The sequence below is a fragment of the Sinohyriopsis cumingii genome, chromosome 10 (assembly GCF_028554795.1).
Source record: "Sinohyriopsis cumingii isolate HCF-2022 chromosome 10, ASM2855479v2, whole genome shotgun sequence".
In the NCBI taxonomy this organism is placed as follows: Eukaryota; Metazoa; Mollusca; class Bivalvia; order Unionida; family Unionidae; genus Sinohyriopsis; species Sinohyriopsis cumingii.
In genome coordinates, this window is record NC_142970.1 from 96,636,572 (window position 1) to 96,663,685 (window position 27,114).

At 36.6% G+C, this 27,114-nt stretch overlaps 1 protein-coding gene across 3 annotated transcripts; it reads right to left on the reverse strand.

Moving 5' to 3' along the window:
* Positions 1-215: 215 nt before the first annotated feature.
* Positions 216-25,104, reverse strand: LOC149790620 (fucolectin-like). 3 transcript variants are annotated; one of them, XM_089972733.1, is made up of 7 exons: positions 25,024-25,104; positions 19,164-19,220; positions 17,795-17,874; positions 17,194-17,265; positions 16,222-16,339; positions 10,961-11,197; positions 216-587 (listed from the first exon to the last, which is right to left on the reverse strand). In XM_089972733.1, the coding sequence occupies exons 1-7, from the start codon at positions 25,040-25,042 to the stop codon at positions 358-360; spliced, it is 813 nt and encodes a 270-aa protein (XP_089828859.1). In that variant the 5' UTR covers positions 25,043-25,104; the 3' UTR covers positions 216-357. The 3 variants fall into 3 exon arrangements, with proteins under 3 accessions (XP_089828859.1, XP_089828861.1, XP_089828858.1); XM_089972735.1 differs by lacking the exon at positions 25,024-25,104 and adding an exon at positions 23,550-23,629; XM_089972732.1 differs by lacking the exon at positions 25,024-25,104 and adding an exon at positions 22,022-22,119.
* Positions 25,105-27,114: the final 2,010 nt, after the last annotated feature.

Below are 27,114 nucleotides of genomic sequence, written 5' to 3' on the forward strand. Positions count from 1 at the left end.
GCATTGTTTGAATACATATGTTCTTTAAATCTGAGTACTCTGCAGCATAACCATTCGTTTTTTAATAGAATACGACGCTATTAAATTCACTTTTTTAATTTTTAATTTTTCATAATAAGTTCTTCATGGACAGTTAGACGCAGATGAAAGTAAATAAAGGCATACAAAGCAGCACGGGAAAGAATAGGAGTAGGGACAATGACAGTTAATAGAGATGAGAAGGTGACAAGTTTATTTTCCTACATAGAATCTACAGAATACTGTCATGAAAAATCAATTAGCAGTCTCCAAAGTCCTGCCCTCCAAATGTTGTCTTGACCTCCTTTCGAAACATCTTTTGCATTCTTTTGTATCGCTCTAGTATCCGAAGACTTCTACCTCGCAAAAATGGAAATATTCCCCAGTCGCGAGGACATCCTGTATCCGGACCCATCTACCGATCGTTTTTCCGGGACATTTAATTGTGATTATGTTACCATCGCTGGAGTGACCAATGTAGTTGCCACATTCATGAAATGCCGGCGATTCACGTGGTAGCAGCGTTGCATTTTGGGAACTCACAAGAATTTTCAAATGCATAAATCGCCCTGGAAAACGAAATAATTGCAAAAAAATGTTATTGCTTTACTCACATTGAATGTCTGAATGCATTGATACCACGTCTTTTATTCATTTCCATGTGGTGCCGAGATGACACTGCTTATCATTGCGAAATAACAATTAAAAATTTAAATAAAAATTCTAAATCGATACGCTAGTTCATTCAAGTATACAAATTGGTACAAGAAAATGAGTAAATTCTCTGTGTGTGTGTGTGTGTGTGTGTACACGAGTATTTTTCTGTTCTCCTACATAAATATTAAATGTACTTCCTATTTGTACACAACAAAAAGGACAAACGTTATGAAAAGAGAGTACATTGTACGGTTATCTTTTCATTCTATCTGGTATAACGGTACCAATTGCGCAAGTCCAGGTGGGCGGAGCTTAAGGTGTATGGAACATTGTATTCAGAATTAAAGAACAACACTAGCTGTGATTGGTGCATTATGTAAGAGTTGTACTTTCTGTTTGGCTTAAAAAAAAGTTGAGCCTCTTGGCAACATGTGAGTTTGTGTTAATTTCTATCTAGATCATATTTTGTATTTTTTATGATTTTTTTAAAATATGGTACACACGGCTGAAAATATGCTTGTTGTGACTAGATAACTCTTACCCCTGTCTAGTTCCAGTAGAGTTATCTCTCTTAAATGCAATGGAGTACCTGGTTATGTCATTGTCAAATTGACAATCTAGCATTGTTCTATATGACAGTGTGTGACATGCATGTCCAAGTAGGACAGAAAGTATATTTATTTCACAAAACATTAGCATTGAGGTATATGGAAAAACAATTGGTACCGTGATACCTAAAGGAAAGAATAGCCTCACAGTGTATCCATAGAAACGCATACATGTGGGCGGCATTTATGAACTATACTAGTTTGATGTAGGAAAACAAATGTGTGCTGAACAGTTTTGGTCAAATATTGAAAGTTCTTTAAGAATAAAATGTATGAAATCTTCAGAAAATAGCACAAGATGGCTTTGGATGGGGACTTTTGATAACTATAGTTATGATAGATATAGACTTGTGTTACCTGATGCCTTTATGTATGTGCTGTTACCTCCTAGATTGGAATGTATGCAACAAAATAAGTTATGTGAACATAATATAGTTGATTTTGGCTAAATATTGGCTATTTTACCTGCAAAAGATGAAAAATCATGTGTACAAAAACAGCTATCTTGTTCTTGTAAGGCATGCCATAAACAAGGATAGAGAACACTCTAAGTACACATGTAGATAGATCACTTGTACCATGTGGGATGTTCTGGCATGAGTAATTTTTAGGTAATTTATTAAGGATATGGTATCCCTTCCCACTTTGATTTGAATTGTCCTGCTCTAATTGTCTTTTTTTTATTATAAACTTTCCAGCTTTGAAATTGTTCATGTAGTTAGTTCAGTTCTCTTGCATTCCCTTTTGTTGAAGTAGCAGTGAACACCAACAAACAAGAACAGTTTCCTTAAGTCAGCATTTCCCATTGGCACTTGTTTAAGCCCAATTATAATCTACTATTGACTTTCAATTAATCCTATTTCTTTCTGTCAAGCTGCTCTTGTGGAATTTCCATGTTTGGTCCAACATTACAGAATGATAACCATTTTAGTCACACAGTGTGTATTCATTCCATAAAAATCCACACTGTTCTTGAAACTTTGCATCCCATCGCAAGAATCCAAATTGGCATGAGATGATATCTGCATGGTTATGGAAGGCTTCACTCTACATGCCGGCATTGTAGAAAATATGAACTATGTGATATGAAAGAGCTGCATCATCTTAGAAATTAAAATTACATGACTCTTGAGGTCTCCACTAAATATAGGAGTCTAAATGTTAGGTTCTCACTTTATCAGTAATGTATTTTGAGATAATTTAATTACAATGAAGTTAATACAGGTTGTTGATGAACTCATCTATATTACATGGATAATGTATTAGAGGTTACCACACCTTATGTATATCATTCAGTTATCTCCCTTACACCAGTCATAACATTTCAAGGAAATAAAATCTCACATTTTCAGTGACTGGTTATGAAAATAAAGAGAAGATTTGTGAAGTATTATATTAGCCATCAATCTTGATGCAAATGTAAGTAGAATCAATTTAATAATTTCTCACAGTAAAGTTTACAAGTTTAAAAACTGATAAGGTATGTTCTGCTTGGATTTGAGATAAGTTTCTCTCTATCTTATGCCAATTATTATTAAATTCTTATGTAGAAGAAATATACTTTATATGTATCTATATTATTTAAATTATTCACCCTTTTATATTAGATGGAAATGAACACAACTTCACTTGAAATGTGGGTACCTGTAAGGGATGTGATAGCACAGTTGCCTTTGGGCTGTCCTTGGACCTATTGGGCCCTGCCCCATATATTTGTCCAAGGTAAGGTCATCAAACTTTCACTTCTCATTTTTTGCATTGCTGATTTTGCCTCCTTTAATTCCTTTATCATAAGCTACCTCTCCCTTTTAGATAAACACTTTCCTCCTGTTTTTAACTCCATTTGATGTGCTATACTTAGTGTTTATATTTGGCATTTTTCTGTATTTTATTCCCCTAATTTCACCCCCCAATCCAACATAACCACTTAGAAGCTGTGATTTACTATATTTTGTGACTGATTGGCTTATTGAAACAATTTTATTCACATTACAAAGGAGGAAAGCTTACTATTTGTGTTACAAAGAGGATGGGTAGGTGGACCTTCGTGTGAGGACTGGTGGTTAGTGACCTCTTGTATCTGCAGATAGTGTAAAGTGGTCAAAGCTTATACTTTATAATAAGATTGGGTCATGTCCACCTGTCTCTGATGTTAAGTTCTGCACCTACCAAACAAATATAAATTCCTTTCTTTTAGGTGAATTGTACATTTTGAAGTAGGACAGGTACATACTATTTGGTACATTGACCTTTGACCTAGTTATTACATAATATGACATAATGTGATTTATCCCATATCACCTATGTGAAGTTCAATAAGTGCTGATATGAATAAGATACAACTCATAGTTGAAAGAATTCATTTTATTTCAAAAGATGATTTTGATGGTGAAGCAAAAGTATGAAAACAATAGTTCAAACAGCTCAATGACATTTCTATACACATTCATATAAGACATAGGTTAGTACCTCATCAAATTGTTTTTCACAAGTGAGACTAAGTATATTTGTTACTTATACAGTCCTGAACTATTCCGCAGATTATTGGAAAAATTAAGGTTTGCTATAGGTATAACGGTACCAATTGCGCAAGTCCAGGTGGGCGGAGCTTAAGGTGTATGGAACATTGTATTCAGAATTAAAGAACAACACTAGCTGTGATTGGTGCATTATGTAAGAGTTGTACTTTCTGTTTGGCTTAAAAAAAAGTTGAGCCTCTTGGCAACATGTGAGTTTGTGTTAATTTCTATCTAGATCATATTTTGTATTTTTTATGATTTTTTTAAAATATGGTACACACGGCTGAAAATATGCTTGTTGTGACTAGATAACTCTTACCCCTGTCTAGTTCCAGTAGAGTTATCTCTCTTAAATGCAATGGAGTACCTGGTTATGTCATTGTCAAATTGACAATCTAGCATTGTTCTATATGACAGTGTGTGACATGCATGTCCAAGTAGGACAGAAAGTATATTTATTTCACAAAACATTAGCATTGAGGTATATGGAAAAACAATTGGTACCGTGATACCATCTCTGCGTGTCTTCTCTTTGATGAGACTGCTAGTCTTGGGTAAAATGAAGTGATTTTTGTCCCAATCTTCATGCATAAAACCCAGTCCTCTATTTATGCATTTGCAATAATAGAACATCCTTTTTTTGTCTGCTCAGCTATTTCTCCATTTTGGATTATGACAGGATTAGAGATAAACATAGAGGTTTTGTCTATAAATGATGTATGTATGTATGTATGTATGTATGTATGTATGTATGTATGTATGTATAATGATTTGTAGATGGGAAAAGGTGCTTAAAATATATAACAGTCGCTCTCAGAATTTGATTTGATGATTTTTCTGAAGCATTGTAAAACTCGAATGTTAATATTTGATATATTGCTTCTAGTTTTCGTCCTTTCTACATGTATCAAAACAACAAACGACAGTTAGTACTTATTTTTGGATTATATACTATCGAAAGTGCTAAGCGATCGTCTGCTAGCTAAGGAGGAAGTCAGACAAAAGTTGCATGCACTTGGAAAGAGGATTTGCAGACAAATCCTGTCAGTGGTAACTGTAAATAATGTCCACTCTCTTTTAAGGATATAACATTGGGTGGGGAGAGCTAGCGAGAGTGTACCCATATGTTATTCAAGTATTATCAAAGAAACATATTTTAATAAGAAAATAGCTTCTTTTGTAAGCAACACGATCATCGCAGGTTATATAACAGGTTAGACGCGGAAATATTTACATCTCAATGCACAAGAGTTGCTCTATCTCCTAAGGTATGTGAAGCCCAAAGAAGAAGTTCAAATGTTACTTTATTCAACGACGTAATAACCCAAAGTATCTTTCAGTTTTAGCAAAAGGTCAAAATGCCTTTTGTAGAGGAGAGCCAAATTGTTTATATGGCTATATAACTGTTTATTCTAGTCAATGTCATCTTTTCGATCATAGCTTGACGTTTCCGGTCTCTTGGAATTGGAATCCTCAGTCATGATTGAAGTAATGTCACCTAGAAAAAGGTGAAGTTGGATGTGGACTATTTGTGATAGCGATGATGTTCGGTGAGTCGTGTGTCTCTGGTCGCACGATTGGGAGATAGCTCTCAGTTCAAATGTATATAGTTTTATTGTGGTAGGTTGTCTTGCTCAAGATTGCAGCCTGCCTGATATTTGGTCAGAACGTTTATTGCTGAGGGCTTATATAATACTGGTCAGGCCTGCAAATTTAGAATATCTGAGTTGAGATGGAAAACCTTGGTGTTTCATGCAAAAGGGGAGGTTTTCTGATACGGTGCTCGCTAGACGAGGCCCACAAGAGGTCTAACTACGGTGGCTACGGATTGGTCTATTCATATTTCAGAACGAAGATTCAACTGTTTGATCAGACTGGGATACGAACGAACGAACTGATCATCGCAAGACGTTCTGAGAGGAAACAAATGCAAAAGAAACTCGCGTAAAATCGCGTACAAAAATCATTGAAGTACTGGGATGGAATGAGATGATATATGTGATTATGGACAACGAATCACAGTGAAATAAGGGTAGCTTACTTTGTTATTTTGGATAAAGTCATAAAGATAGATCAATATCATGGACGTGGAGATGATTCTGCAACGAGATGCAGCATTGTTCATGATTCTTCATTCAAACCCAGGTATATGTAATGTTCCCTTCCTAACTGAGCTGGGGACCGATCTCAGGTTATCCGTGTTGAAATCGGGTGCTCACAAGTATTGGTTGAAACAATATGGTTCTTGAGAAGGCTTGGAGGAAGATTCTAGTGGGGTTGCATTTAACGAACTTGACCAGTCATTTCGTGAGAATATTGCTTTACTTCGAGGCGAAAGTCATTAGGTCAGAGTCTCTTCCACTCCTTAGTGAAGTGTTGAAGGTATCGGAAAAGGACGGCACAGGCATGGGATCATGTGTAAGCAGAGAAGCTGCATGGAAATCGATCACTTTATCCACAAAGGTTTGTCATTATTTGCTCTGGGAAATGTAGATTTTGCTGTGGAATAAAGTTTAAGGAGGTGTATATATCGCCTCGTATGCTTTAACAGTGTCCTTCCTTCGCATCCGGCCACTCTTTCTGAGAAAAGCTTTTTTTCTTGGCCACTGTGCCGACATAAGATTTGCCTGTTTTGTAACCTCGTGTCTGACTTTATCTATCTTGCTTCGACATGCGAGATCGGATGAAAGTAGCTGCTACCTGAATATGACCTGGTAATGGACATGACCCTAGCTGCAGATTAATGTAAGGAAATATGGCACAAGAGAGAACGTTTGAGACAAAAGCCAAAAGACTTCGTCTGTGTATACACGGATGATAGAAATTTTTCTAAACATTGTCGGATCGAGGCAAGAAGATCATATTTGTGAGTATGTGTCTTGGAAGACATGGAACACCAACTAAGGTAGGGACGACTGATCTCAAATCAGGTTGTCACAGACGATGAACCAGACCAGTAGTCCATACAAGATGGGAGACAGTGATCTACTGACGTTCACTTGGAGTGTCATCCATGATCGTAGATGGGTACCATGTGTCCGTAAATGCAACTTTGTTCGTATTAGGTATTTGAATGCAATGGAGGCGGGAAGAAAATGGATACATCTATTGTCTATCTATGTTACTTCCATGATTTCTATGCTGGATGCTGTGGGAATCTGGTTGACCAAATCCAGTGCCATGACCAGTAAACCGCCGTATCATGTCGAAACTGGTCCAGTAGGCTAAGCTGTGATGGTATGATCTTCGTGTGACTAAGATGAAACTGTATGCGAGATACATAGTGGCAATGTTTGTTGGTCCTTTTCCTGAATGACAATCTTTGCGCATGTAGTGAAACAGTTTGTGACTGAGGCAACGTCGGCGTCAATGCTTATAGCTTCTGTATTCTTGCTCATGCGTTTCATGGCTTTCTCATTAGATCGTGTCAACTTCTCGCCAGCAACGTTCGTCTCTCTTACTTTTGATTAGCTTGACCAGGTACATGCAAAAGTAGTAGCTTGTGATTGATTGGGGTTGGCCCCAATCCCTATTCCCACGAGGCGACTATTCCCGTCTCCTCCTTGGCAAGGAGTTGACTTTTTAGCACTTTTGTTGTACAGCTAAGTCTATAGACGCAGTCAACTTTTCGTATAGTTTGAAATATCTGGATTGGGTAGGAATTGAATATTCTCAAGTATTTGATCAGGTAACGGATTTGAATTATAAATGATGCCATGATTGTGCCACGCTATTCCAACATCTCGGATGGGATAAACGTCATCACGTTATCACGGAATGGGAACCACTCGGACACGACCTTGTGTCTTGCAGATCGTCTTGATGGCTGGTCGGGTCACCTTACTCAACTCTCCATCTGTCAACGGTTTCCATAGCTATAGACAAGCATATGTTCTGTAGAAGACCACACAGACCCTTCGTAGGAGAAAAGCAGTAGTGGTTATTCGCACACAAGCTAGATTTGTTTATTCCAGAATCGTAATTCCCATTGCCGAATGGTAACCTTCAATGGTCATTATATATCTCTGAACAACATATTCCGGGACCCAAAATGAGCTTCGAGTCACCAGCAATGCTCTTCAACATCATTCTGAAGGGATATTGTAAAGTCAGCCTAGATTTCGAAGATGAGTCCCTTCACATTCCTAATCACAGTTCTTCAAGAATATTGAAGGTCGATTTCAGGGATATCATATGTATTTTAGATATTCTCTTTCGTCCTAAATTTCATGAATGGATGCTCGAGATATGGACAGAATAGTTGCACGTCCAGTAAGCTACATCCACATTCGTAACATCGAACTAACCTAACGACATTCTGAAAAAGCACAAGGCGAGATATGTTTCAGATATGATATTCCTTGTTCGTCCTTTATTTCGGCTGAGATTTGTATCAATAAGAATAAACCCTCTGTCTCCTTCCCTATGAAATATTAATTGATGTAGACATGGAGTTCTAAATCTCTTTAAGTCGAATTTGTTTTTCTTAAGAACGTGCATTAAAGGTCATCTGTGTGGCACGCTCCATCCGCTCAATAAGTCATGTTTTAGCCCTGCAGTTTCTGTGTTTATTGGGTCTTATCAATGCGGTTGCAGACCTTCTCGTTTTTGACTGCGTTTTCATGAGACCCATGCAAATGGCCCTCATATTTCAGTGGCTGACGAAACAAATGTTAAGTTTTTGTCGCAAAATATCGGAAGAAACCTCACGGACTTATGTTGATGTCTTGCTGCAGGAGGAACGTCTGGACATCACTGTTTGCAAGGATAAGAAAAGAGAAAGCAAGAAAAGAACACTACCATAATTGACCGCAACGCCCACGTTTCAAGCTTCGAGAAGGGGATTAGTCCTTCCAGGCATGTCATTCACAACAAACTTTGAGATATTAAAAACATAATTACTGTGATTATCTGGTGTACCCTTATCATTGAAACTGCGTTCGGATGAAAAGAATATCTACAATTATTTTAGATAAAGGAACCGAATCCGTAGATCTCTGTTTACGTGTTTGGGATTTTATCATGTGACGCCCTAGTCGACAAATCCACATACAAATTTGTCATATCCAAGCCACACTCAGCATATTTGCAAACATAAGTGATCAATACACACAGAATGGATAATTCACCACGGGGTCTTCAAATTTCGTTTAAATGCACACGACTCTTCTGATTTCGAGATTATTTAAAGGGGCGAGGGAATTCCAATTCAGACTAATCCTGATTGCCTCCCTTTAGTTGGAAAATATAATGGGTCAAAACCTCCTGAAACTATCTCCAGGACATGTCTATCTTCTCCTTACATGCTAAAGCAAATTACATCACAGCAAACTAGCTTACGCATATCAATTGCTTCAGAGTGTGCGATCACGTAAGTATATAGCTGTAGAAATCCAAATCATCATAAAGCGCAAACTCTCAAATGATAGTGGCACAGTTGTATTCTATCATAATCAATGGCTATCGTCTCATGATTTCGTCATCATGGAAGAGAAATACAGGCCAGAAGAACTCCGACTCATAACATTTAAACGAAACTCCTTCCTGACTGACCTATTCAGAGTGAGGGATGGAGGTATGAGACAACATTCCCCACCTTTTGTTTCAGCAATATTTCAAGTTGAAGTTTGTTTTTTGGAAGCTGCCATTCTTACAACTTCGTAACAATATAAGTAAATGTGAAAATCTTAGTCCAAACATCGCGTGAGCCTAAATATATGTTGGTCGTACGTTAGAAAACTAGAGCCGTGGCTATTTATGTGATAGCTTGTCGTAACTCTCTCCGTCTCTTACCGCGGGAGGTCGCGTGTTCGAACCGAGACCAAGTTATAAAATGGTACTAAATGCCAAATGGTAACCTTCAATGGTCATTATATATCTCTAAGGCGCGTGGAATTAAGATGTTAGTGTTATGACTGGTTGACCTGGTGTCAGGATAATGTGACTTGGTGGGACACCACGCTACATACCTACGGCATGATGCCCCAGTGCTAGACATCACTATAAGCTACCACACTCCAGACATCGTTGCGATATGACTGAAAAAGTGTTAGAGCTACGTTCAAAATCACACACACACATACACGCACACGCACGTACGCACGCACACACACACACACACATATACACACCGTCACATAGCTGTTCTCCAAACGTATTATGATTGTCTAACGTATTTGTAGAAGAAACCAGTGTATGAAGTAATATGTTTCATTAATAATAGTTAGTCAATCATATTATCAACAACCCTTTCTGAGTCCCCCCTGCAGTTATATTCATGGAAGAGCATGCACATTCGTTCGAGCAGTAGCTTACAAATGATGCGATTTAGCGCCAGTCTTTTTATCCTTGGAGGTTTTCATTTTGACAAGCAGGCATCAGATTAGCACTTGGTTTTGCTAGTAAATAAACTGCCAATGAAGTGGCTAGTTCTTTTCTAGCTTCAAAGTGCGTAGTATTTCAGGTGGTAGGTATTCTCCTAACGTAGTAAGATGAGTTTTTATCGAACATTTCAAACTTTGCTTCAGAAGACAGTTTTTTGTCATGAATAACTGGGATATATTCCTGATTCTTGAAAACAACTGATAATTATAATTCATTAAAATTATAGATTTTTTAAAGAAGTGTATGATTTGGCTTTAATTAAAAGAGTAGTTGACAAGTATAATCGCACATGTATTGTTGAACATGAGTGCATTTCATTCCTTTTCGCACGGGACTAAAAACCTGAGTGCATTTCATTCCTTTTCGCACGGGACTAAAATGTTCCAATTGAAAGGTGCACCTCTTCAGTGAGCTACTCCGTAAGTTTCAGTACAGATTTTATTCCTGCTTTCTTTAATTATTTCATTTTTAAAATAAGTTGTACAAGAAATGAAATAACCAATGCGGCACTTACACATCATGACATGTTTTATAATTATATAAAAGAATGCACCCACCCTCCTACGACCTTTTCCAATTATTTGTCTTCATGTCCTATAGGATTTTGATTTAAGAAGGAATAGATTTAGAATTCTTGACTCGTAATAAAACGATCGATGATTTTGAAAAATACAAATTCTTGGTGTCTTTGTTTTCTAAATGGAATTTGCAAACCCGTACTACAAAGTAGAATACTCCTATTCTGGAGTGACTAATACTTGTTTGTATTCTTACCGTCTGCACCCGCATCATTTCTGTTATAGATTTTGATTGCAGTGATGCTGTAGTTTTTGCCGAGATCCACTGCCCACCAGGAGAAAGGTTCTGAAGCCGTATGGATACAAGATCCATGATAGTAATTGGGGTCCTTGTTTCCGTCTACGGCCAAGTTTGGTGACCCGTCAAAGGGAAAGCTACTCTGGTATGCTGTACTCTGGTATGCTGGCTTATGTAACGCTAGATTCACGAAACCTGACGATGGCAACAAATTAAAAATATTGTAATCGTTTCAAATATTTCTTGAATTATTTTCCTATTTTAAATTTGTCAATCCCTGTATCCTACAAAAATGGAAAGCATACCTGCTAGTGAACCTTATCCATTGTGTTGATCAACAGATTTGATATTACCACGTAATTCACTTTGAACAGGGAATTTTCAATGCGGGAACTAATATCTGCCAATAAATAATTTCCTTTCCTAAAACAGAGTTATTGGGATATACTCTTGCATGACCCATATTGATATATGATAAGTAATAGAACATGATGTTTCATTAAATGTCGTTTTCGCTTCTTTCAGAATTTAGTTTCCCCACAACATTTCTTCTGAAGAAAGTTGTAGAAAGCTCTTAACATATTTTGAAAAGATTTTTGCAAAGATCACCACAGTCTTTACACATTGCTTCTCCTAATTCGACACATTGCATCTCAAAAACATTTTGAGTTAATCTTTTCTGTCAAAATGAAAAACAAATAAGATTTGAACCAATCTAAAGAAAGGGTCTGATGTTTGAATAGAACTGTCTGTTTCTGTGGAAAAGACCGATTTAGGATAAACAAAAGAAATATAAAAGAATGGTGGAATAGGGTAAGAAATCTAATTCTTCAAACAAATAGTGCAATTGGTAGAACTACCTAGTTTTTCCTATTCCATAAGCGTTGTCACATGTGAGGTTTTAACAATCTATTAATTGTTTAATATTAAAAAATCATGAATTTTAAAGTGCTGGTATTAAGCAATTTAATATACCAATATTGTTGGTATATTAATATCAAATTGTGATCCGTTCATGGCGTATAAATACATATATTAATATACTTCCAACAGTGGGCCATTGCTTCTATACACTCTAGTCTAGAGCTGTTACAAATATCCCCTTACTAGCCACGATCACATGAAAGGCACAGTGCAGTACGATGGCTCAACATCCGACCCCTTTGACATCCACAGTGCAGTTAAACAGGGCTGTGTCCTTGCCCCCACGCTCTTCGGCATCTTCTTCGCAGTCCTGCTAAAGCACGCCTTTGGGGCGTCCACAGAAGGGATTTACCTGCACACACGACCAGACGGCAGACTGTTCAACCTGGTACGACTGAAGGCAAAGAGCAAAGTGCGTGAAGTAACCATCAGGGATATGCTCTTCGCAGACGATGCTGCTGTAGCCACCCACACAGAAGCTGAGCTTCAGCGCCTGATGGCCCGCTTTGGTAAAGCATGCGATGAGTTTGGGTTAACCATAAGCCTAAAGAAAACAAACATGATGGTTCAGGACGCGGACCCCCAAGCATCATCATCAACAACTACGAACTTGAGGTGGTGAGTCAGTTCCCGTACCTCGGCTCTACCATCACCAACAACCTCTCGCTTGATGCTGAGCTCAACAAGCGGATCGGAAAGGCATCAACAACTCTCTCCAGGTTTTCGCAGAGAGTGTGGAACAACAGCATGCTGACCATGAACACTAAGATCACCGTGTACCGTGCATGCGTGCTAAGCACTCTCATGTATGCCAGTGAAACCTGGAGTCTGTACGCCTCACAAGAGAAAAGACTGAGCGCCTTTCACATGCCATGCCTCCGACGCATACTCGGGATCACCTGGAGCGATCGAGTAACAAACAATGAGGTGCTCGAGCTTGCCAAGATTCCCAGCATGATCACACTCCTCCGCCAACGCCGCATCAGATGGCTGGGCCATGTACGTCGGATGGTTGATGGACGGATCCCCAAAGACATTCTTTATTCGGAACTCGCCTCTGGCAAAAGGTCGATTGGACGGCCACATCTCCGCTTCAAGGATGTCTGTAAGCATGACATGAAAGCCCTTGATATCGATGTCAACACCTGGGAAGAGCTCGCTCTAGACAGATCAAGCTGGCGACATGCTCTGATCACTGGTCTGAAAGCCGGAGAGGACAAGCAACGCTTGCTAGCTGAAGAAAGACGATCGCACAGGAAGAAGAAGCAGCTTCAACCAACATCTCACACAACCTTCAAGTGCAGCAAGTGCAACAGGGACTGCCACTCCCGCATTGGACTACTTAGCCACAGCAGACGCTGCACAACCACCAACCAGGACATCTCTAATGGGCGCAGTTCCATCGTCTCTCGAGACTAACGGATGCCAACAACAACTAGCCACTATTGACATCTAAACTAACGAGAACAATATTAATAACCCCCGTTTTTTATATAAAAAAAATCGAAATACCAATTGCTTTACTTTTTCACTCTTTCGTTCTCTCTCTCAAACAAAAGGGACAAAATCTGTGGAATTAGAGAGAAAGAGAATTTGAACTGGACGAAACCCTTGAAATTAAACATACCCCAAGTTAGCTACAAGCCTATGTGTCATCGCAATACTCTGTGTGCACTTTCAGTGGTTCTTATATTCAGTGTGGATACGAGAGGTCGCGAGTTCGAACCTCAGCCGAGTCATACCAAAGACAAATGAAGTGGTACAGCAGCTGCTTCGCTAGGCGCTACGCATTAACAGGTTAGTGTTAGGACTTGTCAGCCTGGTATCAGGATAATGATTGGGTGGGACATCATGCTACATGTCTGTGGCATCATGCCACAGTGCTAGACATCGCTATCAACTGCCACACTGCAGACACTGTAGTGATATGGCCGTAAAGTTCTTTAAGGGACATGAAAAGTCGAAATCGCTATCTGTCTCTGTCTGTTTGTCTATCTCTCTCTCATTCCCCCCCCCCCCACATCTGAAGTGTTTACATTATCAGTGATGCAAAGTTTCAATAGCTAGTTGAGCCCGTATGGTAAATCTCTTGGTGGAGATGCACTTCCAAAACGTAATCTCTCTCTCTCTCTCTCTCTCTCTCTCTCTCTCTCTCTCTGTGGAGCGTAACGGATTTAAGCCTGGACTACTATAAAAGCTAAAAATATTAGGAATTAATGCAAAAATATCGAGAATAATCGCCCATTCCTACACACAGTCAAGTGCCTGTGTAGCGTGTAGAGGATGTATATCGAACACATTTCCATTACGGAGAGGTGTTGGTCAAGGGCGTGTAATGTCGGCTTTTTTATTTCTCGTGTACATAAAAATGACCTATTGAATGAACTAGTAATGACTAATTGCGGGATAACAGTGAATCAGATGAACATACCTGCCATGCTTTTGGCAGACGACACTACTCTACTAAGCTCTACGCTGAATGAATTGCAAATACTCGTGAATACAGCTTATCAGTATGCACAGAAGTGGAAATTGAAATATAACTCTAACAAGAGTAATTGGATGATATTTAGTAAAAAAAAATGAAGTGTACTCATCAAATGGAATTACTCTGGGATCACAGAATATTCCTAGAGCAAAAAAAGTGAAATATGCAGGAGTTACCTTTTCACAATCAATGAAAACTAATGATCGTATAGTCTATTCCTACGATAAAGCTAAGCGTGTAACAAACTCACTATACTCAATTAGATTAAATGCAAATGTGATGAATCCTATAGTTTCTGTGAAAGTCTGGGAAAGAGTTATATTGCCGTCTGCTTTGTATGGCTCAGAACTATGGTTTAATATGTCATATCAGGGCATTGCATCATTGGAGAAAATACAACGATATTTCGCCCAGAGAGTACAAGGTTTCCCTCAAAGATCGCCTATTGGATTTACGACATCATGCTTGGGGATGATATCAATGGAAGCTCGCATAGGTAAGCAAAAGCTCGTATTCCTTGGTCGCATGTGTAGAACATCAGCAAACTTAACTGCTATAAAGGTTTTCCTCTGGGCTATTGGAAATTTGATTTTTGACCCCCAACATAGCTACAACTCTTTTATATATGATATAAATACTGTACTCAAAAAGTATGATTTAGAAGACTATCTCAACGACTTTATTTTCACTGGAAAATTGGCAAACAAAATAACATGGAAAAACTTAATTGGGACAAGAATACAGATATTTGAGGAGAGAAAACATGAAATGAGTATCAGAAATCCATCAGAGGGATTCTGTAGATTTTTAAAAATTAATCCAGAACTAAAAATGCATCATCTATGGAAAATAGCTTACACTGACTCAAGCAGAAAAATGGAATATGGGACATTAATTCGTATTGGAGGAATGTAAGCAAGACCTGGACTGTGTCCCCTATGTGGCAAAATGAGTCATGACCGTATTTTGCACATTTCGATGAATTTTGCCTTAACCTCAGACGACAGAAACCACTTGATGGAAAGTCTATTTTCGTATATACCTCCAGTGATTTACCGTGATTTCTGTGATCAGATCGATGATGTTATACTGATTATACTACTTGGTGGTTTAAATGATATATCAGAACGTTTAGAATTTGAGGCATGGATAAATATGGTCAGACTATCTACCAAGTATTTCATTAAGATAAAGGATATTATATATTCGATTCAATAGAGAACTCACTCAGAATGTAAGGAAAGAAATACGTGTACTGGATTGCAAAGCGATTAGGAAACTAACTATTTTTGCTGTGAGGATACATTTTCAAATGTTCTATCGTATATATATATATCTATCTAGTTTAGTAATGATTTTAATTTATTTATTCGTTTGCTATTGGAAATAATTTAATAAGTAACGAATCCACTATTTTTGTGATTCTATGTATTTAAATGCATTTCTTTTTTGTCTTAAAATCTTCAGAAAATGGACGAATAAAAGAATATCATCATCATCATCATCATCTCTCTCTCTCTCTCTCTCTCTCTCTCTCTCTCTCTCTCTCTCTCTGTGGAGCGTAACGGATTTTAGCCTGGTGCATTCGGTTATGCCTGTAGACATATGAATAATAATAAAATGAACAGACAACCAACCAATATAAATTGGAGAGAAAGAGAGAGATATTGAGGATAAAATGTACCTGTGCAATGGTAAGCGATGCATATTAATGACTAATAAATATTGTAAATACATTAAAATGTTTGAATTATAGATCCTTCGAGATCGATATCTAGAAAGACAGACCGACAGACAGACAGTTTACCTGAACAGTTATTATTGCACAGGTTAGTATTGCAACAATACAGACACCGGCCATTATCAGGTGTTACTAATTCCCTCTTCTTTCCTATGATAAAGTTGAGCGACATTTCGGAGCAAGTCTGTGGAACAGTTTCAAGAAAGTTAATATTAAATTCAGCCTTTATTTTTGTCTTCGCTTCTTTGATCTTCAACATTGGATGTGGAATTGTCTTTGGAAACGTATTACTTAATTTCTCGATGCAAATGTCGAATTTGTTGATGTTGTTGTTAATATATATTTTCATAACGGCACGATATGCAATTCATGTTCCAGCAATTAAATACATTTAATATCAAATTATGTCAGATAAAACAATACAGTAATTCAATTAGCAATAAACAGAAGATGGTTTATAACACACATATAATACACTGCTAAAAGAAAAAAATATTCGGTTAGGACTTATCAAAGCTATGACATGGCTCATGTAATTCGGTTTGCAGAATTAAGAAAAAAACATTTTGAGGAAATTCAGGATGTAAAACTGCAAGTATATTTTATTTTGCCATTCTTATCGCCAGATAAAGAAGACAGTATATGCCTTGTCACTTGTATGTTATTTGTAAGGACCAAATCTTTGGTCTTTTATATAATGTAGCTAGCCTAAATCCGTAACATTGTACCAACGCGGAATGTGTCAAAACAGCTTGGTTGTATTGCAGTCCACGAAACATGCTTTAGTTCATTCAGAAACAAATTTAAACAACCACAACGTAAAGAGCCTCTTACGCGAGTGTACATGATTTGTTTACAAATCAAAAGTGAGTCTGCGTCATTGTTGGTTTACAATAGAAAGTAGTTCCTTTATTCACGTGAATGCTATATGTGTACAGTCGCGCACGTTCAGTATCGGGGAATATTGAACGATTCTGACAATGTAAAGTTAACGTGGAAAAAATGAGCTGATAATAATAATATTTATTGAACACTTACACTGATATCCTCACAACCCGACCAAAAATTGACAGCACCGTGAATGCCGAATGTCTCCTGTACGCTGCATACCTTGGAAATCAATAAAGGTGAGCGAGTAAGAACCTCAACAGAGAACGATTTAATAATTCTTTGACTGGAAGATCTTATTATTTCGCTTTTTTTAAAATTTAATTTCATAATATTACATATTAAGCTACAGGAACCAGGAATATCAATTTCGAGTTTGTCTCGTTTATATTTGTAACTACCCCTTAACCTCTATATGCCTTGATTTCTGGTAGAGAATTCTAGAGTGACTGTGTACAAAAATGAGAGTCGCCATGCTAGTGTGTGTCATGGTACGCACGAATGTCTATATTCATGTCTATGTATGTATGTATGTATGTATGTATGTATGTATGTATGTATGTATATTTATAATGCAGTTGTTGGCATTAAGAAATTATATTAAGTGAATATGAATTATCTGAATACCAATATACTTCGCTGCAATTTTCATTGCAATTTCATGTGGGAAATGTTTTTGCAACATAATCTTAATACCTCTATAGTAATAACATTCAGAAACACGAGATAATGTGCATATTTATTTTTTTACCTGATCGGTAGCACAGGTCACAGCATTCGTGCAATCTGCTGGATTATCAAGAACATTGCACGAGTAACAAGTCGGGCTAGCTGTTGAGGTGGAACAAAGTCAAGAATTTCGTTAATATTCCCAACTTTCCTCTTAAGTTTGAGGCATGTATTACAGAAGTAACTTCAGTAATTAACTCGTCAAATCTTAGTTGTTTTTATTAAGTCAAATGAATTCACCCCCACCCCCAGTTGAAATAATATTTAACGTCGTGTACGGTCACGTGGCTATTACTATTAGTTATGACTTTCTAGTGCAATTATATAGGAACATGTATTTATTGGACAGTGTATTTATAGGACAATGTACATTTATTGATTTAGGAAATTACTTCTAGGAATTTTGGTACTCCGCCATGGCCTGTCTGTTATATTAAAGACACAATAACATATCCATCTGCTTGCAAAATATTCTTTTTTATGTGCTGAAATACACGAAGATCTCGTTATATCTAGTACTTCTGCGAAGCAAATGGAGATACTGAGAAAAACAGATCTGCTTATATATTTTGCTAATCGTTTTTCTTACCAAAGAGAATCTTATTTATAATAACAGCCAGAGTAGTCTTTCTTTTTACGTGTTAAGCTTGCCAAACAAGAGTTCAAAACTCGCGGTGGCATCCTAATTTTTAATATTTGTTCGCATTTTTATCTTCAAATTTTCTTTGAAACTCTCCCATCCTAACTTTTAAATTTTTAAAAAATATTTTCTTTTTTAAATTCCCGACCTAGGACGGGAAATTAGTCTAGTATGATTTATAATACATTAACTCCACTCAGTGCTATTGACACCTTGGTGGCATATAAAAACCAGTAGACTTAAGGTCAGGTATGTAAGGCTTCGAATGATGCCAAAAGTTTACATTATTATCTGCTTTGAAAGAATTGTCCCTCATATTTTCGAACAACCTGACATTAAAATTGTATATAGGATGAATCTATTTTATAAAATAGGGAGTTATTTAAGGAACTCCATTTCCTGTAAATTATCGATATTATATGCAGTATAAGTATATTGCTTGCTGGGTTTATAACTTTGCATCAGAGTTTATATCGTGCCAACCCGGTTGGAGTGAAAAGCGTTGCCAAGGAAGCACCACAGAGGTTCACCCGGACCCGAACAAACAAAAACCAATCGTATTTTCCGCATCGTATGATGAGTTAGATACTACTATTAATCCCAATAATAACAATAATAATAATAATAATCTGTTTGCAGTGCATTTCGTACTATTGTCTCTAAATATTCCGAGAAAGTCAAGGACAGAGCCTTGCCAAAATTATTGACAAAGTGTCATTATACTGTGAGACTATATGATGGCGGTACTTACCTCCGGCTAATGAATGATACCTGCATGCTAAGAGGGCGAATACTTGCAATATTTTATCTGTAAATAAACAGGTTTCAATGTATTTGTTGTTATTTTGGATCACATATCAGTATCATAACTAAATTCATATAGTGTACATACCTACATACACACACACACACACACACACACGTACACACACACACATACATACATGCATATATATTTGCATACATACATACATACATACATACATACATACACACATACATACATACAAACATGCATACATACATAAACACACACACATACATACATACATACATACATATGTAGATGCATATATAAAAAGATGCACAAACAGATGCATCCATTTGTGTATTTATATATCAACTTTCTGTATATATTTAACTAAATGGCTGCATATTTGCCCTTTTGTAGAGAAAACAAAACACTAGCGTTTGTTTCATATAATCTCACCTCTTTGAGAATTGCTCTTAAGTTCTAGTCGAAATAAAATAATACAGGACATTGCTCTATGCCATGAAAGTAGGAGACCTATCCTGATTTTGGCGCAGTTAAAGTGTGAAATACGTTTAAGTCGTCAGCTGTGTCCACCAACAATGGGTAAACTAACAACTAGTTACTAATTAAATAAATACCATAATTCACACTAACTCAGTATTGTAGCGCACCAATCATCGTGCCCTTTATTCTTTAACACGTAAAGATCACAACCACTGCATATAAACCGAAACAACACAGTCATATCTTTTTCAAGTTCCTCATGGATGCGTTGCTTGTCTAGTATAGGACATACGGTACTAATGATGTGGAAAAATGGGAAGCAGCCTGGCAATGGGTGATCATAAAATAGAGTATATATGGGTTTTGCTGACCAGGATTGTTTTATTGATGGAATTTCAGTCCTTTAAAAGACTTGAGTTTGGAACACTCATTGTAAAAATTAGCACATGACTCTTTGGTGCGGAATTGAAAGCACATGTTTGAAACACATGCAGGTCCAGAAAATGCCGCGGCTCAGATCCTTTCCTATACACTTAAGCTGACATCGAAGCTTCATCTATACTGATAAATATAGGTTTGATCATGAGCACTCAGAACTTTTAAGTTATTGAATTTTTAATATTATGGTGTTTGCATAGGTTTACTATGGGAACTTAACTAGTACCGTGAGTCTTATAATTCCATTATTACAATTTCTTATCAGTTTGTGTAATCTATGAGTCAAGAGAGAAAGTTCAAGGTTACAGTTACAAACACGCTATATGAGTCACCCTTGGAGTAAACTCTTTAAGAGAGCTAATACCTCTTCTCAGCCTGTCTATTTCTGTTATTATTTTTCAATAAGCTGTTCACTAATCGAGAGGGTACTGTTACAAGTATATATTATATGGATATATTATAAATGTATAAAACAGGTATATAGGAGGAGGGTTCTACTTTTTATACAGTTGCATGCAAGTTACGTAAGGCTCCCTTAGGACAAACTCTATAAGAATCAATATCCCGTGTTCTCTTAACATATTCAAGCAGCAATTGTACTAAGAAAGCACGCCATACCTGAAAACAATACTTCTGAGAAAAAGTGAAATGCCAAGGTACATTGGAAAAGGGTGTTTTACTGCTTTGAAGAATATGAATGCTGGATCATGACCATTGTGTGATCAACTCAATTGGTTTCAGGGAAGTGTTATAAAAATTCAGTAAATTCAACATAAAGGCAACAATCTCGGCATCAAAACGCATATTTATTTACATGTTTGGATGGGATTAAGGTAACACAATTGAGTTGTAATGCAAAAGAAAATCAACATTTGCTTTAGAAATTAAAGGATTATACCATTAATGCATACCATTCAGCTAATTCCGTCAATTACTATTACTATAATTTTAAGTCTATTTATCTGTTTGTCTCTTTATATTTCATTATACAGTTGATAATGAACTAGTCTTTGCTACCATTATATTGTGTTTCTATCTATGTCTTTCTGTTTGCTTTATGTGTAAAACGGTGAAGAATTTAAATTTCTCCCCAAAGTCAGGAAAGCATGACCCTGATTACGTGATAGAAACCATGAGGCAACACTGTAGAGTAGAAGTCGCTGTAGTTTTAATTTCTCCCCACAGCTAGATTAAGGTTTAGTTCTACTGAAATTGTTGAGTGAACCTGTGCTTTCATGTACAGAGAGAGAGAGAGATCTAGGTACAGAGAGAGAGAGAGAGAGAGAGAGAGAGAGAGAGAGAGAGAGAGAGAGAGAAGGGGAGTGGCGAAAGAGAGACATATGTACATATTATGTAAGGATAGCTAAAATTCTAATTAATCGCGGAGTTTTCGCTTAAAGCAATTAGAACATAGACTGGGACACATGTACACCTTTTAAAAGGATTAATATTTTGATTTGATTGTTTTTCCTTGTCATTACAGTTATTTGTCGAGGTGCCCCAGAGATGCAATGCATTGTTTTTCTCTCTGTTTTTGGCTGTCATTCATCCTCGCCTACTTTAAATACGCACTTTAGTTTCCAGCATGGTGGATGTAATCAAGTTATAAAATGTTTTCTTGACTTTCAGACAAAATCAGATGATCTATTCAAAAACTCATCTCTTGCTGGGCAGAAAGAATTCAATTGAATGTACCTTAATTAATAACAGACGTATCAACAGATAGACGATATTGTTTGGTTGCATGTGTCTTTCCCGTTTCAACTTGGATTTCGATTTGCGATAGTTTGCATCATCATTTAATGTTTACTTATCAAAGACAGTTGTTGAATCTTGTTCGAGAAAATAATACACCAAAAGTATTTGAAATCTTACATTTGTATGCTTCTCTCGTCTTAAGACAAAATACTTACATGCAGCAACACGTTCCATCGTAGATAGTGACCTGTATCTATACTTATCTATTATCTATTCGGCATGTACAACCTTTACCCTTTTTGTGCCGCGCCTGTTAGTGTAAACATAGCACGCAGTTACTTATGTAGATTGTAAGTACTGATAACAGAGAGACAGACAGACAGACAGGTACAGAGAAAGAGAGAGATAACTTGAAATTTTAAGACACCTTAGTGTCCTATCCTTTACGAAAATTCTCCTGCATGTCATGAGTAGATACCCATTTGTTCTGACTATCTATATAACGGGATGTATAACGAGTCAGTACTCAAGAAATCGTTTGGAAAAAGAAAATATAATTGAGGCCTGAATGATAAATACTTTTTTCAGGTAGTGTTTTACACATATTCTCTGTTGTTCATTATTATATTACTCGTGAATTGTACATCAGAAGTATATGTTCTATTGTACTGCGTCAGCGATTGTAGATTGTGCATATTCTGTTTTCATGTTTTCCCTTTAATGTCTCAAACTGTCATTATATAAGCATCGGTAATGCATTTCCTTTTTAAGCTATATATATATATATATATATATATATATATATATATATATATATATATATATATATATATATATATATATATATCCTTCTGATGGTGAAGGACTTTAATTTCTCTCCAGAGTATGGAAAACATGACCTTGATTACGTGATTGAAACCAAGAGGCAACATTCTAGAATAGCAGTTGCACTCTAGAGTAGCAGTTGCTGTGGTTTTAATTTCTCCCCACAGCTAGATTAAGGTTTAGTTTTACTGAAATTGTTGAGTGAACCTGTGCTTTCATGTACAGAGAGAGAGAGAGATCTAGGTACAAACACAGAGAGAGAGAGAGAGAGAAAGAGAGAGAGAGAGAGAGAGAGAGAGAGAGAGAGAGAGAGAGAGAGAACGGGGGAGTGGCGAAAGACAGATACGTGTACATATTATGTAAGGATAGCTGAAATTCCGATTAATCGGGGACTTTTCGCTTAAGCAATTAGAACTTAGACTGGGACACATCTACACCTTTTACAAGGATTAATATTTTGATTTGATTGTTTTTCCTTGTCATTATAGTTATTTGTCGAGGTGCCCCAGAGATGCAATGCATTGTTTTTCTCTCTGTTTTGGGTTTTCATTCATCCTAGCCTACTTTAAATGCGCAATTTAGTTTCCAGCATGGTGGATGTAATCAAGTTATAAAATGTTTTCTTGACTTTCAGACAAAATCAGATGATCTATTCAAAAACTCATCTCTTGCTGGGCAGAAAGAATTCAATTGAATGTACCTTAATCAATAACAGACGTATCAACAGATAGACGATATTGTTTGGTTGTATGTGTCTTTCCCGTTTCAACTTGGATTTCGATTTGTGATAGTTTGCATCATCATTTAATGTTTACTTATCAAAGATAGTTGTTGAATCTTGTTCGAGAAAATAATACACCAAAAGTATTTGAAATCTTACATTTGTATGCTTCTCTCGTCTTAGGACAAAATACTTACATGCAGCAACACTTTCCATCGTAGATAGTGACCTGTATCTATACTTATCTATTATCTATTCGGCATGTGCAACCTTTACCCTTTTTGTGCCGCGCCTGTTAGTGTAAACGTAGCACGCAGTTACTTATTCAGATTGTAAGTACTGATAACAGAGAGACAGACAGACAGACAGACAGGTACAGAGGTACAGAGAAGGAGAGAGATAACTTGAAATTTTAAAACACCTTAGTGTCCTATCCTTTACGAAAATTCTCCTGCATGTCATGAGTAGATACCCAGTTGTTCTATCTATATAACGGGATGTATAACGAGTCAGTACTCAAGAAATCGTTTGGATAATTGAGGCCTGAATTTTGAATACTTTTTTCAGGTAGTGTTTTACACATATTTTCTGTTGTTCATTATTATATTACTCGTGAATTGTGCATCAGAAGTGTATGTTCTATTGTACTGTGTCAGCGATTGTAGATTGTTCATATTCTGTTTTCATGTTTTCCCTTTAATGTCTCAAACTGTCATTATATAAGCATCGGTAATGCATTTCCTTTTTAAGCTATATATATATATATATATATATATATATATATATATATATATATATATATATATATATATATATATATATATATGTATATCCTTCTGATGGTGAAGGATTTTAATATCTCCCCAGAGTCCGGAAAACATGACCTTGATTACGTGATTGAAACCAAGAGGCAACACTCTAGAATAGCAGTCGCACTCTAGAGTAGCAGTCGCTGTGGTTTTAATTTCTCCCCACAGCTAGATTAAGGTTTAGTTTTACTGAAATTGTTGAGTGAACCTGTGCTTTCATGTACAGAGAGATAGATCTAGGTACAAACAGTGAGAGAGAGAGAGAACGGGGGAGTGGCGAAAGACAGATACGTGTACAGATTATGTAAGGATAGCTGAAATTCCTATTAGTCGGGGACTTTTCGATAAGCAATTAGAACATAGACTGGGACACATGTATACCTTTAATAAGGATTAATATTTTGATTTGATTGTTTTTCCTTTTCATTATAGTTATTTGTCGAGGTGCCCCAGAGATGCAATGCATTGTTTTTCTCTCTGTTTTGGGTTTTCATTCATCCTAGCCTACTTTAAATGCGCACTTTAGTTTCCAGCATGGTGGATGTAATCAAGTTATAAAATGTTTTCTTGACTTTCAGACAAAATCAGATGATCTATTCAAAAACTCATCTCTTGCTGGGCAGAAAGAATTCAATTGAATGTACCTTAATCAATAACAGACGTATCAACAGATAGACGATATTGTTTGGTTGTATGTGTCTTTCCCGTTTCAACTTGGATTTCGATTTGCGATAGTTTGCATCAGCATTTAATGTTTACTTATCAAAGACAGTTGTTGAATCTTGTTCGAGAAAATAATACACCAAAAGTATTTGAAATCTTAAATTTATATGATTTGCTTGTCTTAAGACAATATACTTACATGAAGTAATACGTTCCATCGTAGATAGTGACCTGTATCTCTGCTTAACTATTATATATTCGGCATGTACAACCTTTACCGGTTTTGTGCCGCGCCTGTTAGTGTAAAAATAGCACGCAGTTACTTATTCAGATTGTAAGTACTGATAATAGAGAGACAGACACACTGACAGAGATAGAGGGACAGAGAAGGAGAGAGATAACTTGAAATTTTGAGACACTTTAGTATTCTATCCTTTACAAAAATTCTACTACATGTCATGAATAGATACACATTTTTTTCTGACTATCTATACAATAGGATGTATAACCAGTCAGTACTCGAGAAATCTTAAGGAAGAAAAAATATAATTCAAACCTGAATTTTAAATACTTTTTCAGGTAGTGCTGTACACATTCCTCTGTTGTTCGAAATCATATTACTCGTGAATTGTACATAAGAAGTGTATGTTCTATTGTACTGCGTCAGGGATTGTCGATTGTGCATAGCGTTTTCATGTTTTACCTGTAATGTATATAGACTGTCATTGCATAAACATCGGTAATCGATATATATATATATATATATATATATATATATATCCTTCTGATGGTTCACTATTTCGTACATATGTATATAACATTTCCAATAAGCTAATATAATGGTATCTGAGACATGTGCGTTCAATCTTTTCCAAGTAGGTTTGAATGATATTTAGTGCAAATTTCTTACATTAGTTAATACAGTTAATACTCAGTAGAGGTAAAGGCTCTATGAAAGACTGTCATAAATGTGTGTGTGTTAGTATATAGGCCTATCTATCTCTCAAAGGTAAAGAGCTCATTAAAGATAAAGGTATGTGCTTACCGTAGTTACAGTTCGATAACATTATTACTCATGATTATCACTATAAGAGCCACGTGGAATTTTTCACCAACGGCAAACACACATACACACATTCATACATACATTCATATATATATAGATATATATATATATATATATATATATATATATATATATATATATATATATATATATACGGAATCGAAGACCTTGGTACGTTATTAATTTTAGCTTTTCTTTTTAAAATCTGTATTGTTTAAAGTATTTGTTAGAGTTGATGGAAACTAAATAAAAAGTGGATAAAAATACTAACAGACAATCGTATAAACATATAATTAATTTTTCTAAATTTCGAAATCAATTTGATACAAACACGTTTTGAAAACAAAATATCAATAACGACTATAAATGTAGAAGGAACATCAACAGCTTAACCTGAATTTATTTCAAATTACAATTTAATTGAAGCGGTTTTGGCTCAGTGGTTGGCGTACCACTGTTGCTCCTGGCAGTTTGCCCGTTCGAATCCCGCCGTCAGATCAAGCCGGGTTGGCTAATCTGGTGTGTCCTTGGGCAAATCACTGTACTCGACACTAAATAACCTATTTGTGTTATGCCGTTAAATGCAAATACCGTTTAGTTCTCAACGTTTTTATCATATAATATTGTTGTAAAGTACAAAATAATGCCACACAATGCTTGCAATGTCTATTAAACTTGTTTCCTTGAGCATGATGCCACACAATGCTTGCAAAGTCTGGCAAACTTGTTTCCTTGGGCATGATGCCACACAATGCTTGCAAAGTCTTGCAAACTTGTTTCCTTGAGCATGATGCCACACAATGCTTGCAAAGTCTTGCAAACTTGTTTCCTTGGGAATGATGCCACAGAATGCTTGCAAAGTCTTGCAAACTTGTTTCCTTGGGCATGATGCCACACAATACTTGCAAAGTCATGCAAACTTGTTTCCTTGGACATGATGCCACAATGCTTGTAAAGTCTTGCAAACTTGTTTCCTTCGGCATGACGCCACACAATGCTTGCAAAGTCTTGCAAACTTGTTTCCTTGATCATGATGCCACACAATGCTTGCAAAGTCTCGCAAACTTGTTTCCTTGGGCATGATGCCACACAATGCTTGCAAAGTCTTGCAAACTTGTTTCCTTGATCATGATGCCACACAATGCTTGCAAAGTCTTGCAAACTTGTTTCCTTGATCATGATGCCACACAATGCTTGCAAAGTCTCGCAAACTTGTTTCCTTGG

Coding starts and splice junctions, on each gene's coding strand:
- LOC149790620 (XM_089972733.1), bottom strand. Junction 11,198..16,221: donor GTGCAATAATAACTGTTCAG/GTAAACTGTCTG, acceptor TGCCATCGTCAG/GTTTCGTGAATCTAGCGTTA. Junction 588..10,960: donor AAATGATGCGGGTGCAGACG/GTAAGAATACAA, acceptor TTCGTTTTCCAG/GGCGATTTATGCATTTGAAA.